The sequence below is a fragment of the Chinchilla lanigera genome, unplaced genomic scaffold (assembly GCF_000276665.1).
Source record: "Chinchilla lanigera isolate Chin_1 unplaced genomic scaffold, ChiLan1.0 scaffold00035, whole genome shotgun sequence".
In the NCBI taxonomy this organism is placed as follows: domain Eukaryota; kingdom Metazoa; phylum Chordata; class Mammalia; order Rodentia; family Chinchillidae; genus Chinchilla; species Chinchilla lanigera.
The window spans coordinates 16,684,940-16,700,152 of record NW_004955436.1 but is presented as its reverse complement, the minus strand read 5'-3'; the positions used below and the strand labels follow the sequence as shown (position 1 = coordinate 16,700,152).

The following is a 15,213-nucleotide window of genomic DNA, read 5'->3' as shown; positions in this document are numbered from 1 at the left end:
TACTGTTGTTGCTAAGATGAAGATGTATTACCAAAAAAAAAAAAAAAAAAAGAACAGAGAAGCTTTGGAAAGGAAGACCATGTAAGCCTTGGTCCACATGGGGGTTGTATGTACAAAATCATTGTGGATATGTTACAGTATGTATCATGTATGTTGTGTGTATGTTATGCTTCAAAAATGTCCGAACATGTATTATACCCCTCCTACAATTTTTTTTTTGTCTTTTTTAAGACAGGGTTTCACTATGCAGTTCAGGCTGGTCTTGAACTCACTTTGTAATCCAGACTAGTCTCAAACTCACAAAGATTCCCCTGCCTCAGCCTCCTGAGTGCTGTGATTACAGGTGTGCACCACCATGCCCAGCTCCTCCTACAATTTTTGAAAATGTTCTACAGTAGTATTTTTAATGACAGTGGAAAGCACTGATATTATCACAAGTTCTTTTAGATGACTTTATAGTTTGCTTCAAATTTAAGAGGAGTGGAAATTGGCAAATTTGGAGGCAGTTATGAATAGCAGCTTTTTAAGAGGAACCTTCCTCTAGGACAGCAGTCCCCAACTTTTTGGCACCAGAGACCAGTTTCATGAAAGATAGTTTTTGCGTGGATGGGGCACATGAGGGTCAGGGAGAGGGCTGAGATGATTCAAGAGCTTTGCATCTATTGTGCACTTTATTTCTATTATCATTCCATTGTAATATAACGAAGGAGTTGTATAACTCACTATAGTGCAGTGTCTGTGAGAGACCTGAGCTTGTTTTTCTGCACCTAGACAGTCCCATCTGGGGGTTGTGGGAGACAGCGACACCTGAAGCACGTTGCTTATATCTGGCATACTCGTAGTCTCATTTTGGTTGCTGTCACTGTAGAACAATGTGCTTCACAAAGATAGGATGTTGGAAATGAAAGCAGGCTTTTCAGTGCTGCTGTGGCAATCTCAGGACAATCTCAGGCAATCTCAGAGTTTAATCTCAGGATTAAACTCTGTCTTGAGTTTAATCCAGAATATATCGAGATTTGAAGTTGTCTCAAACGTACTTTTAAAGCCCACATCATTTGCGACTTCAAGCTCCCTCTCCTCTTCTAGCCCTATGTTTTCATTCACACCTTTTTAAGACACTCATGAAAGAACACCTGCAGAACTGCTTCGAGAATGACAGGAGAAGTGTATTCTAGTTGAGGAAGGAGTTCTTTGGAATTAATGGTAATTTTTTTTTTACTATAATAAATTTCTTAAAAAATTTAATCCTTCATTATGTATCTTGGTCATTTATATAATCATTGATATACATTTTTTGAGACAAGGTTTCACTATATTATTCAGGCTGGTCATGAACTCACTGTGTAGCCCAGGCTGGCCTCAAATTCACTGCAGTCCTGCCTCAGCCTCCCAAATGCTGGGTTATAGACTAGTGCCACCATACCAGCTGTCGTTGGTATACACTCATATCAAATTCAAAAATAGTCCAGTTTCTTTTTAAGTGTTTCAAATTTGATCATTTCACATGTGCAAGGACATGGCTTTATAATTTGTTTATATGTTTCCATAAAAATGTGTATGTATCTATTGTGAGCGCAGCAGTGGGGTAATAAATTCTTTGTGGCTTTACTTTAAAAGGTGAGCATTCGTGATTCATTCTCTCGCAGCCGTGCCCTCCTGATCCATTTAGAAGGTCATTCCCATCAATGGCCCTGGTTCACAGTTCTCACTCCCTAGAGAGAGTCCCTAGACACCCAGCCAGAGTTCACTGCTCCCTCCTGGGACTGCTCTGCTTTCACCTTTGCCCTTGGCTCGTATGGTGACCCCTGGTCGTATCTGCTTTCCTAACCATGCTGTGATCTCCCTCTGTCTTTCAGGATGAGTCCGTAGCACCTGAACTGAAGCTGGCCTTGTTACAGAGTAGACAATGGGACCATTTTTAGAGGCAGACACATGGGACTTCTAATCCAAGATCTGCCAGTTAACTCGGTGTGCCCTGGAGGAATACTTACTCATTATTTACTCAGTAAATGCTTGCTCTTTCGCTATGTGAATATAAGCACAGGCATACTATATGCCAGGTATTGAACTGGCTGCTTAATCTATGTGACTCTTTTGTTTTTCTTATTCTTTTTCTTATTCTCAAACATACTTTTGTTTCTCTTATTTCTTTTTCTTTTTCTTACTCTTTTTCTTTTTTTTTTTTTTTTTTTTTTTTTTTTCTGGTACTGGGAATGGAACTCACGATTGCCTGGCAGGCGCTGTGCCGCTAAGCTAAATCTCCAGCCCTAGTTTTTGCATTTTAGAAATGAGAGTAATACTATACTGATCTCAGGGCTACTATGAAAATTAGTATGAGTCCTGTGTGGTGGTGCACACCTGCAGCCCAGCACTTGGGAGGCTGAGGCAGAAGGATCATTGCAAGTTCAAGACCAGCCTGGGCTACCAAGTGAGCTCAAGGCCAGCCTGAACTACGTAGCGAGACCCTGTCTCAAAAAGACAAAAAAAAAAAAAAAAGCAAGAAAGAAAGACAGAAAAATTAGTCTGTGCAAACACACAGGTAGAGTACCTTGCCTGGTGACTGGCCCACAGGAAATATTCAGAAAATACAAGCCATTATTAATTCTGCTCCTAACAAAATACCCAATAATTTAAGCTCTTCGAAGACATTGAAGCTCAGGGCTCATTGCTGGGAACCACTCACTAGACCTTTCCCACAAGCAGGGGTTTGGGAAATCCTGTTCTTGAGTTGCTCTGTGTGCTCTGCTTCTTCCGTCTCTGTGAATTCAGCAAAAACTAGGATGAGCTAGCAAATGCATCTGCTGTTGTCATGTAACAAATTTCAACCCTTTCAACTGACTTGTGATTCCCAAAGAAAATTTATTACTGAAACGAGTTTAACTCCGATGGTTTATAAATGAGGTCGAGAGAATTTTTCTTTATTCCCAATTTTGTCAGTCTGTACCAGGAGCATATGATACTAATCCCTATGTAGTGTGTATGCGTGTGTGTGTGTGTGTGTGTGTGTGTGTGTGTGTGTGTGTGTGTTGTGGGATGTTGGAATCTCTTCTCTCTCTTCATGTCACCATAACTGTGGATGAATACTTACTTCCTCAGACCACATTGCATTGGGGGCCACTGTTTACCTTTTTGCAAAATATTGAATATTACTCAACTTTATTTTGCATCTGTCACATGCTAAAAAGTGTTGAAATAGCAGTATAATGACCTGGACATGTTCTCGTACTGGTGAAATACTGGGAACTGAAAGTATGAATGAAAGGAGATTTGGGGGCAAAAACAGACCACTCAAAAGTATGTTATCTTCCAAAACTCCTTTGAGTGAAATGTTTCTAAGAAAAACCCCTTATGCCTCTAAGAGCAGCATGTGCCCCGTAAAAATCTCCTAAAATCTTCATGCTAATTTACTTCCATAGTGGCTAAATCCACATTTTAAAATAGAAACTGTTAGAATCTCTTAGATTTGCAGGAAAGTTGAGTTTTCATATATTCCCAACTTAGTTACTCCTATTATTACTGTCTTATGTATATGATATATTTGTTACAACCAAGGAATCAACATTGGTCCTTCACTACTAGCTAAACTACAATTTATTAACTCACAGATCTTTCCCCAAAGCCCTTTTGCTTGTTGCAGGGTTTGATTAAGGTACCACTTTACCTTAATCATCATGTCTCCTTGGTCTCCGGTCTGTGTCAGTTACTCGGATTTTCCTTGTTCGTAATGACCTTCATGGCTTTGAAGTGCGTTGGTTAGATATTTTAGGAATGCCCCTTGGTTTGATTTTGTCTGCTACTTTTTGATAGTGGGTTTGGAAGTATCATTTTCCTCCCATCGTATCAAGTGTACATACTCTCAACACAACTTGTCACTGACACTGCTGACCTTGGTCACTTGGCTGAGGTGGTGTTTGTCAGCGTACTTTATGATAAAGTCACTCCTTTCCCACCCATTGTTCCATACTGGACTCTCAAAAGAAGCCACTGTGTATAGCCCACATTTAAGCCAGAGAAGGTTAGATTCCACCTCAGTGTATGTGTGTTGGGAGGGGGGAGTCTTTCTAGAAATTATTTAGAACTCTTCTGTACAGATTTGTTTGCTCCCACATTGATTGATTGAACATCTATTTCTATCAGTATAGACTCATGGATATTTATTTTGTACACTGGGTTGTAATTGAATGCTCTGTGATTTATTTTGGTTGTTTACATTGTTCCTACTCTGGCCCTTGAGAACTCTGTGAGTTGGCTGCCTTTAACTTATTCCCATCAGTTTGTGTTTTGAGTACTTTTATACATTCTGGCACCATAAGAAGCCGCAAAGTTCACTTAGTATTCTCATTGCTTATCCCGAGAAACAGCCATTTCTGTAAGGAAATACAATTGCTTTTATTGGAGGATGCTACTAGAAACCAAGATCGGAGCCCCACGTATGCTCATTGCTAGTAGGGTGTTTGCTTCCAGGCCCTCTGAAAGGCACAGCGAAGAAGCCATGGAGGTGCACTCAGCAACCTATTTGCACATAACTCTACACTATCTACTGCTCCTCTCTGGATCCACCAGATCCGAGTTCACATCATATACACCAGTATGTGCCACCGTCATTGATGCCACATGACTCATTCTAGATTCCTCCCTTGTTTATCTACAGTTTCTGTCTGCAACAGTGGGAAGCTCGGCTCCCACCTGCCACCACCCATTTAGTTACTTGCTGGATCGCAGTCCATGCCTCCAGCAGTTCCAGGATTTCTAACCTGTGCGCACCCATGATGCCGCACACTTGATTCTTCTGTGCTTTCTCTCTTCTTCTCCACTGGCCATTCATTGTATTCCCCGAAAGGAAGTGATTTGGCCCAACCCTGTGTAAACTCTGACTAGTGCGAGAGTAAAGGTCTCCTCTGGACCTCCTTGGACAGGACAGGGAAAGCCCCTTGGATGCTTCAGAAACCATCACCCCATCTTACTGCGGTGGCTCCCAGCATCGGTGCCCTCTGACCTTACTGTCTACTTGGTTCTGTGCCCAGAAACTGTTTGCCTTTGCCTGCCATAAGTTCACGTTCTAAACCACTGTTTTGAGTTGAGAGAGACCACATGTAGGAAGTCACGTGCTCCCTAAGCATGTTAATGTGTTAATGTTTCTTTGCCGTACGCTCAGTGGCCTTCGTGGGGAAGCCACAGAATTGTAAGGGAAACATAAAAAACATAGTAGAATAAAAATCTATAGTGATAACCTTCATATAACATCTGCATAATAATTTGCAAATGCATACATACATTATTTTTTAAATTCCAGAAACCATATTTTAAGGAAAGGAAGGTTAGTTTGCTTGTTTTTGTTTTACTTCTTCCGTGCACACACTAAGAACAGGGGGATGTTCATTACAGCATTGTTTACTGTACATGAATTGTTTGTTTTTGCTGTTATTGGGCTTCATAAGTGTATTCACATTAACCATCAAATATTCAAGCCTACTGAGAGTTGAGAGCATCTTTACCGCCTATTTTCTTCCCTGGGTGGATGTCAGCCTGCCCCACATTGTTACTGGGAGGGCTTGTGCTGAGGTTCTTTTCCATCTCATCTCTCAGCTACAAAATTTGTGAGATGAAATACTGTGGCACACGTGCCTCACTTTTTCAGTGGCTGAAATAATTATGTGTGGAGGAAAGTGAATATCAGAAATGTCATGTAATGCTAAATATTGTAAAAATACCACAGACTCTCATATGAAGTGGATTTAGTTTTTCTAAGAAGCCCTGTCATTTCATTATCAGTTCTCCAAGGGAAGAATAGTTAAAGCTATAATTTATTTTATATCATAAATACTCAGCCTCATTTATGTTTGGCCTTGTCATCACATTTGCACCAAAACTGTGTATTTGATGAATTTCTGTTTAAATGAAAGCTAAAATATGCATGTATTTTCTGAAATCTTACCTAATGGTAGTGTGGGGAGGTCTCGGTAAGAGTGGGATTGTTTTAGTAGGAAAACAGATTGAGCCGTTTCATTTGAAATTTCCATATTTGAATAGCTAATGATTGTATTTCAGAGTATGCTGTATTGAAAAAATGTAGATCTCTTATGTGAAAGGGAAGTTCTGATGAACAAGTCTAATATGTGAAAGAAGAGCAAAAACTAACACTGAAAACAGTCAGGAAATGTCAGCTTTCCTGTGGGATATACCCCGTCATTTGTCCTTCTCCGTGTGTAAATGCAAAATTCACTGGGCTCAAGGTGAAAGGACTTATAGGAAGTTTCAAATGGATGCTCATGGTAAATCAGTTCAGAAGAAAAGCTGTAGAAGTAGTAATGGCATCACCAGTATCCTGGGTGTCCAAAGAAAGGGAGAGAGTTAATACTCTTCTAAGTACTCAAAGCGTGTGACTGTCCTCTTCACTTCATGCTTTGAGAGAAATACGGTGGAGGTTTGGCCAACAGGGCCATCATAGGTGTGGTTTACTGTAACAGCCCGGCAATTATAAAATCACAAGTGGGTTCATTCCATAAGGAGAAAGGGGTTTCTAAATGTCCACAGATATTGGGGTGGCCACTGGCTCAGGCCCCTTACAGAGCTGAGATAAAGATGGAGCTATAAATGCACCATAAAGACAATGAGACCTAATTTCTTACGTATTATTAAATTTAACACTAAGGTTTTCATTTTTCATTCATCAACCACCTCTCTGCAGCCCTACATCTGCCACCTTCTGTCCTCTAGGGAATTATTTATTTTTTGGTTTTGTTGCTTATTTCTGTTTACAGAAGAAAACCAGACTTGCGTCATTGGTTCAGGTGGAAGGCAGAATTCTTACGGTACGTCAGAGACCCAGCGACAGTGTGTGATTTGGGAGGTGAAGTTCCCACTCCGGTATGGGGAAATAAGGCGATGTTTGCTGGGGCCACAGAGATGAATGTGCGACGGACGCTTTAGTGCCTCTCTTTGCAGTCGTCAGCCCTTTTATATTTCATAACACTTAAATTGTTCAAAACTGAGCTCTTGCATGAGAGTTCAGTGTAAAGGGGAGAAACCACACACTCACTTCCTCCCTGGCTTTGCCCTTTCCTCACGGAAAGCAGTTAGACAGGAATAGAAGTGGAGATTTGACTTTCCTGTGCTTGGCTTTGAAACCAGCCCACACCAACTCTGTCTGTTGCACTACTGCTGAAAGTAGGGTTCGGATGCTTAAGGGAGAACCAGTCGGCACGAGACCCCATTTGCACTGAAGATGTGTCGTATCTGGACACCTCTGCCCAGACAAGCCCTGAAGTTGAGTAGAGGTCACTAGGCAGCGGGCTGGAATTCTGTTCTACTTATTTGGAAGAATGCATAAGGATTTGGAAGTTGGTGTGTACTGATTATCTTTTGTTCACTTGGCTTGAGATTTTTCACGGTTCTTGGTATGTCAAGTGATTTTTTTATTGAAACTTGAACTTTTTCTGTACTGTGTTATGTTATGGGATGCTGAATATTATTGAGACCTTCTGCTTTCACGGGCACTGTTGGGCACTTTTCCAGCAAAGAAGCAGTGAGTGCCACCTTGTCACTTCTGTGACGAGAGCTAAAAATCCAAGTTTTCCACTTGTCTTCTCTTAACACATGATGGGGAGGCTCGTGACTGTTGGGTAGAGGTGGAATTTCCAGAGCTCCCATGGCCTCCACTGACACCATAGGGAGGGTGGCCCTGTTCCCAGTGTGAAGTGGTTTGACACCACCCGAGTGGTAGGGGAGGGTTGTTCTCTGTGGGATGGAAATCCACTCCCCACACATGGGCTCCCCCGACACTGGGAATGCTTCATCTTCTTGGAAGAAGTTCTTGCTATTCAGTTTTTGTTTTCCCCCAGTATATTACCATGAGAGTTTTAAGAAAATACAGACAAGATAAAGAAATCATATTCCCACTTGCAAATCCACACCTAGATTCAACACTTAACATTATGCAGTGTTTTACTTTATTGATACTTACCTAGCTTCTCTTCTCTTCTACTGGGTATTTATTTTTTGATGGCTACCAGTATAGTTCACCTTTAAACACCTCGCAGTGCCTGAAATTAATTAGACTTCACTCTCTGTGGTTTTTCTAAGGTAAATTTTACATAAAGTAAAATGCATAAAATTTGTGAATACAATTTGATCAGTTTTACATAATCCAACCATTACTGAGACAAATTCCACCATTCCAAAAAGTTCCCTCATGCCCCTCCTGTTAAGTCCTACCTCATTCTCATTCTAAAACGAAATTTACTGTTCTGATTTTCTTTCTTTATGGCAACCATAGAGTGTGTATTTTCTTCTGTGTGGATTTCTCAGCAAGGTGTTTTCAGCATTTGTTCACGTTGTTGTTTGTATCAATGGTTTTATGCAATGGCATTAGGAAGCATGCCTGTATCTGGCAATCAGAACGCCTACTTTGAAGATAACAGTGTGCAATATAACAGCCATTGTTAATTTCCTATCATCTTGTTTTGAAATTGTGTATCGTTTTTATTGTTTTTTTTTCTTAATTTTTATTCTCTTTAAAATACAAAAGAGGGATAAGAAGATCCAAGTAAGTTCACCCCATACTCTTGAAATCAAAAGTTTTTGTTGTTCAGTTTTGTTTGTCCCCTCTCATGTTTTATTATGGAAGCTTTCAAAAATAGAGAAGATAAAAATATTGCACCCTGTAAACAAATCTACATCTAGATTCAACACTTAATATTTTGCTGTATTTTACCTTATTGCATATATCTCCATCTGCTTTTTTAATTGCCAAGTGTTATTTAAATTGAATGAATAGCACCATAATTTATCCATTTTGTGCTGCTTCCAGTTCACTGCCATGAAAATTTGGTATTTAGAATAAAATGTCATTGCTGTCTCTTTTCTGTTTAGAATTTAGTGCAAAGGAACTTAAGATTTCATGCCTTTTTATGATTAATAAAATGATGAAGGCATACAAAGATTTTTTTGTTAGTTTTTTCCTTGTCTGTGGTCCTAGGGACTGAACTCCAAGACATTCAGCTATAAGCTATGTGTCCACCCCCACCCCTTTCAATTTTAATTGTGTCACTAAGTTACCCAGGTGGCCTCAAACTTGCAATCAGCTGCAGAGTGGCTGGAATTAGAGGAGCGTGTTATGGTGCCTGGCTGGAAGATTTGTTTTTTCACACAGGATATCCACACTTTGCACATATTTCTTCTTGTCAGTGATAGCTATCAGTTTATTGGCAGCTGAAACTTCCTTGTAACAGAAGCAAAAGATAGTTTTAGCATTTTAAAAATAGACTTTAGCTTCCTGGCACCAAATTTTATTTTGTAAAGGAGAAACCATGGCTTTAAGCACACCATAACTGTGATATTCATTACTGAGACTGCCAAGCTAGCCTCCAGAGGGACATCCTATTTCAGGGATACTTAGAAAATGCTATTCCTGCACAAAATACCAATGTAGTTATAGATGCATTTAGCTGTATTTTTTTATGTGTCTGTCCATACCTATTATGTAAGTCTCTTTTTCTTTTTGATTTCCCCAAACTGATTAACTAAGGAGTCTATAGTGTCTGATGGATTGATTGTTTGACTGATTGATTGACCGATTGATGTCACTGAGTGGGACAGAGTAAACTGCAAAAGGGGACAAAGTAAACTATGTGCGATTCCAATTAGAGTAGGCATGCTTGCTGTTGACAGTCCAGGAGGGGACAGATGTTGTTTCAAACTTTTATTGCAGCCTTTGTCTGACTTGGTTTTTCTTTATACAGTTGACGGACTGGACAGAGCTTCCATAGCAAACTCAGATGGCCCCCCGACAGGTTCCCAGACGCCGCCCTTCAAGAGAAAGGGCAAACTGTCCACTATCGGTAAAATCTTCAAGCCTTGGAAATGGAGGAAAAAGAAGACCAGTGACAAATTTAGAGAAACCTCAGCAGGTATGAGACTCAAAACTCTGTGGCAAGAGAGGATACATGGTTAAATTTTTTCAAAAGGTAGAAAATTATATTTTGCAGGGGTTTTATGGAAAAAATTAATTTATATTTGAAATGAAGTTATTTCATTTAAGGGTGAAACAGTTAAAGGGTTGTGATTTGCCCTATTTTTTGTACTGATTTTGATTTTCAAATATAGTCTTGTTCTAAAATATACATTTGTAAATTCATGTAAAAATTTTTACTATGTAAGGAGAAAGACATAAAATAGAAAATTAGAGAGGAAATGCTATAAGTCAACATAATTGTGGTGGCAATCATCCATTTTCCATATACACAGTTACATATCTGTCTGCCTGGTTCTGGCAGTCTTACCTTTAATTAAATCATTTTAAATGTCTTTAAAAAAATTTTTTTTCATGAACAAGATTTAAATGGCTGTATGAAAGAAAAATGTGGCAGTGTGTATTGTTTAACTGTAACTTTCCATCATGTCCTTGGGTTTGATAAGTGGGTGACTGACTTAAGCTAACCATAACCCATTGACTTGAAAATTTTTCACTGTTGATTTAATTTGTGGATTTATTAAACCTAAGAATTACATTATTTAGGGCCTTTCTTATGGGTCCATGGAGGAAATGGGCTTTAAATCTCAGGCCAAATCAAAGCCCAATTTAAATAAATGTGAGATGTCAGTGGTGTTTTGTTTAAGGAAGAAGAGCATTGATCTCTTGATGTAAGTCTGGCTTTCTCCATGCTTACTGTCTGAAACAAGGTGTTCATCAAAATTCCTCATGTACCACAGTCTAATAGCACCAGGACATGTGGAAGGTCACAGACCACACCTTGTTGGTCAGCACTGAGGTAAGACCGACTACTAGTCCTAGAGCTGTGAAATAAAACAGAAAATAGTGTACACAGCACAAGGGTGTGCAATAGGGACAGCAATCCCCCCTGGAAAAAAACTGCCTCCTATGCACTGGCAGTTATATAATTTCTTTGGTTATTTGCTATTTAACAGTAAATAATGAGAACTGAGATTTCCTTCATAATTATCCTGGAGGAGGGGCGGGGTGGGTAAAAATATACAGAAGAAAGAAGATTGGCCATGAGTTGGTAAATGCTGAAGCTTAATAATAGGTACAGGAGGGAGGTTCTTCTCATCTCTGTACTTGTGGGTATTAGAAAATATCCATAATAGAGAAACACACACAAAAAGAACAGAGACTTGGCTGAGGGGACAGTAATGAGAGTTTGGCAGGAGATTCTCATCAATGCCTGGGTGGCTTCCTGGACTGGGGCGCAGTGGGACTTGGTGGACAGAGTGCCACACCACCGAGGCGTGATGACCTTGATCAAATTGGATTCAGCTGCTGGGCCTTGGTTTCCCCATCTGCAAAATTGGGGAGCTGAGTGAACTGAATTGTACGGTGCTTTAGTGCCAGAGTCTGCTGTGAGTCCTCAGGGAGACCCTTGACTCCTTTTAGTCTCCAGTAGACCTCTTGTTCCTTCCTGTTCTTCAGGTGCAGATGGAACCATATTGGACTTCCTGAGTGTCTTTCTTTCCCATTTTCCTAAGTAGCTGGAGACGCTTTTCCTTTCAATTACCGTGGTTACCATGATGGAAGTAGGGATGCAGACAGTAGCATTAAGAAGGCGATAAAAACAGAGGACGGAACCCTCTTTGGTGTGTCTCTCATCCTTCACCTGACTCGACTATTTACTTTTTTCTCTTAGAAGATATCCATTTAAAAAAACACAATAACTTCCCTTTCCTCTTTCCTGTCACTTTCTTTTTTTGTTGTTGTTGTTTTTTTTTTTTTCCGGTACCGGGAATCAAAATCACGACCTTGCACTTGCCAGGTAGGCACTGTGCCGCTGAGCTAAATCCCTAGCACCCTTGTTACTTTCTTTTAATTATAAGTGATTGTCGTCTTATTTCTCTTTTTATTTTAAGGGTATAATTCCTTCTGAAATATGTAAAAAGCACTAGTGAAGCTTAAAAAAAGACACAAAATGGTGTATAATGTGTTTTCTTCATGTTGAAGAAAGATATCACACTAGAGAAAAACTGACACAGTTTGAAATAATCAAGAGAAAAGTTTTCTTTTTAAGAAGTGATTTCAAAAATCATTGAAGGAAAAAAATGATTTCAAACAATGAAACTGAGCCATTTAAATATTATCAAAGCTATATGCAGCTGGGCAGTCTCTGGAGCTCACCTTTGGAAAAACACCACATCCAAAAGTATGAAAGAAGGTAAACTTCCTTTAAGAAAAGCAACTCCTCTATGTCTGTTCTTCTCTTGAACTCCTGGCGTGATATGCACACTTGATATCACACAGATGAATCTTACTACCTTTCACTGCACAGTAATTAATACTGTACCACTTTTCCTAGATGGGCTTTTGTGGTAGGAATTTTCAGTTAGTCATAGATGCAGCACTAATTCATTAATGCTCTTGTAATAACACGTTTGTGACTGAGGAGGCCAGCTTGTGTCCTTGAGTCAGTTATACTTTGGAATGCTCTTTCTAAGCCTGAAGACATCTTGTCCTATGAGGCAAACTGGGGTTGTGCGCCAATTTTCAGCCATTTAGCATTGTTTTAAAGCAGGAAATTGCCTAAATTCTCTGACTCTGATTTAGGCTGTCCTTATTTAAATTGTAGGTCAAGAGAGTGGCCCTCTTTTCCTTCTAAGTCACATGTCACTTAATGATGGGACACATTTTGAGAAACGCACTGTGGGGCTATTTTATTTTTGCATGAACATTATAAAGTGTATTAACATGAACTATGTCACATAGTCACAATGTCACATGACTGTGCTACCCCAGACAGCTATTCTTACTGCTTTTCTTTTCCTGGATGAGAGGACCCTTTTTCAGTCCCACCTAAGCTAAGGGTCTGTCCACTCCCTATCTTTAGAACTTGAAATGTCATGTGCAACTTTTTTTTCCTATGTAATAACCTTTTCCTGTTGTGTTTTGTTTTTAGAGGAAGGTGAAAGTACTTCCTCCTGACCTTTAACTAAGCCTGTGTCACCCCAAAGCTAAGTATGTGGACACCTCATCTACACTCAGTGCTCCCCTGGACTTCTGCATAGTCTGTTTCCCTGAGACCAAGTGCCTCCCAAGCCCACCTGCACCTGCTGCTTCCACTCTGTCCCTGGACCCTGCTCCCCCTGTAACCAGTCTCTGCAGTCAGTGTCCACCAAGGTTTCTCCTACCCTCCTGATTGTTAAATTCCACGTCACTGTCTCATTTTCATTCCTTTCAGCCTCCCCAGCTTTTGCCCCTTCCTTGATTTATAAAAGTTGTCATTATTTTGGTTTCTTTGATTTTTCTCTCTTTTGCCTCTGTAGTCCCTTTTTTGTCTCCCATAAACCTCAAATGGCAGGTCGCAACATGCCTTAGCCCATCTCTCTTGCCAGGGGATGCCTTTCTTCTTAACACCCACGTCTTTCACACTGGCGCAGGCTCCGGCTTATGCTCAAACACCAACCCAACAGGTAGCACTGCCTGAGCATAGCGTGTTAACTCCAAATGCATTCTCATGGTCTGTGTATCAGCGCTGCTCTGTATTCAGCAGCACATCAGCAAGCAAGCTTCCCACCCTCAAAGAGCTTTTGATTGAGACAGGCAGGCACTGCTGCATGCTGTGAATGGATGCAGAAGTGAAGGAAGAGCAATTGCAGAAGTTCTAAGTACAAGTGCTTTCTAGCCCAGCTGCCTGCCCACGCCAGCTCTTCTTGCCGTCATAGCTGTGGCTTTTTCTGGCATCTAGACTTGGAAACATTGAATTCATTGACTGTGCTTTTACTTTTTTAGTTTATAATCTCTCTTACGCTCCTAATTTATCATAAAGCATCGAAGGGCAGATATGGTCTCATTCATCTTTGCTCCACTTTATGGAGGTGCTTTATAGAATAAATCTACTTAGTATATATTTTTAAAATGTGCTTTGAATTGCTTAAGTATTGAATAGGATTAAAAAATGATAATGGGAAAAAAGACAACACATTAAAACACTAACCAAAACTGTGCTGATCATAATTACAACCCTATACAACTATTAAGAAGCTGATGAAATAATTTGAGAAAATTTTTCTTTCCTATCTTTTGCTCTTAATAAAAGTAAATTATACTGCCAAAGAAAATCAAAGCAATTTATCTCCATTAAAATTGTGACTTTTATTTGCCTTGTTAATAATAGGAAAGGAATGCCTGTCTAGATTTTTAGATAAGTATCAGCATTCTAGGAATCAGATTAACTTGGAGAGAGTAAGCTGGTAAAAGCTGTAGTTCTCTAAAGTGCTGTGCACTCCCAATAATTAGAATGGTTACTTTTTTTAAATGCTACTATATGTCAGGTTCTGCCCTAGGAACTTTATTCATATTAACTCATCAGATTATCAAAACAGCCTTAGAAAATTCAAGTGCTACTATTGTCCAGTTCTACTGATGAGGAGACTGGGTGTCTTGGTTACTTTTCTCTCGATGCTGAGACAAAATACCTGACACCCAGAATTAAGGAAGGAAAGGTTTATTTAGCTCACAGTTTGTGGAGGTTTCAGTCCATACTTGGCTGGCTCCAAGAGTGGCACATGGCAGAGGGCTTTAGTTCGTATTGGTGAAAGATAGCAAAAGCAGCAAGAACACAAGGGGAGGAGCAGAGGGCAGTAGCCTCTTTCCCTCCCCTACACTGTAATGCAAACTACCCACCCCAGGGCAGGTGTGGCATTCCCATCCATAATTCCAACACTGGACCATGAATCAATCATAAGATCTAAAAGCCCTACCCATGACTGCATATATCCTTGGGGGGACACCCAGACACAAACCATAACACTGGGCCTAGAAAATCTGATTGATTTATTCAAGGAAACACAGAGGCAGCATTGGAACCCAAGCCACAGGGTGCTATAGCCAGTGCGTTTGACCATTGTACTCTATTGCGTCTTTGAAAGATGACTTCCTACCCAGATCAACAGCGATCAGTCCTTGACAGGTGACACTAACATATGCATTTGCTGCATACTAGTTTTTCCTGTTAAAAGGATTTGGCCTCAAGAATAATTTTGTTCTACCTGACAGGCCTGATTTCAGCAGAGCACATGGAGAGGCATGGTTGGATAAGACCAAAATTATGTTTTGTCATAGTAAGGTAGAATATTCTCCATAACTGAAGAGGCATAATGTGGCTGCCTGGGACAATTTCCTATATCTTATAAAATAGGACTATGGTAAAGGATTTGCCCAGGTGGTGTTTGTTAAGGACTGCTCTGTGTACATTAATACATGACAGT

At 40.1% G+C, this 15,213-nt stretch overlaps 1 protein-coding gene across 1 annotated transcript in view; it reads left to right on the top strand.

Annotated features, from left to right (window-relative positions):
- Nucleotides 1-9,740: 9,740 nt before the first annotated feature.
- Nucleotides 9,741-15,213, top strand: part of Phactr2 (phosphatase and actin regulator 2) — a gene marked incomplete at its 5' end in the record, with an annotated part of 83,134 nt that continues 77,661 nt past the window's right edge. Inside the window, 1 exon segment of the mRNA XM_013516614.1 lies at nt 9,741-9,908. Coding sequence (XP_013372068.1) covers nt 9,741-9,908 — 168 coding nt within the window.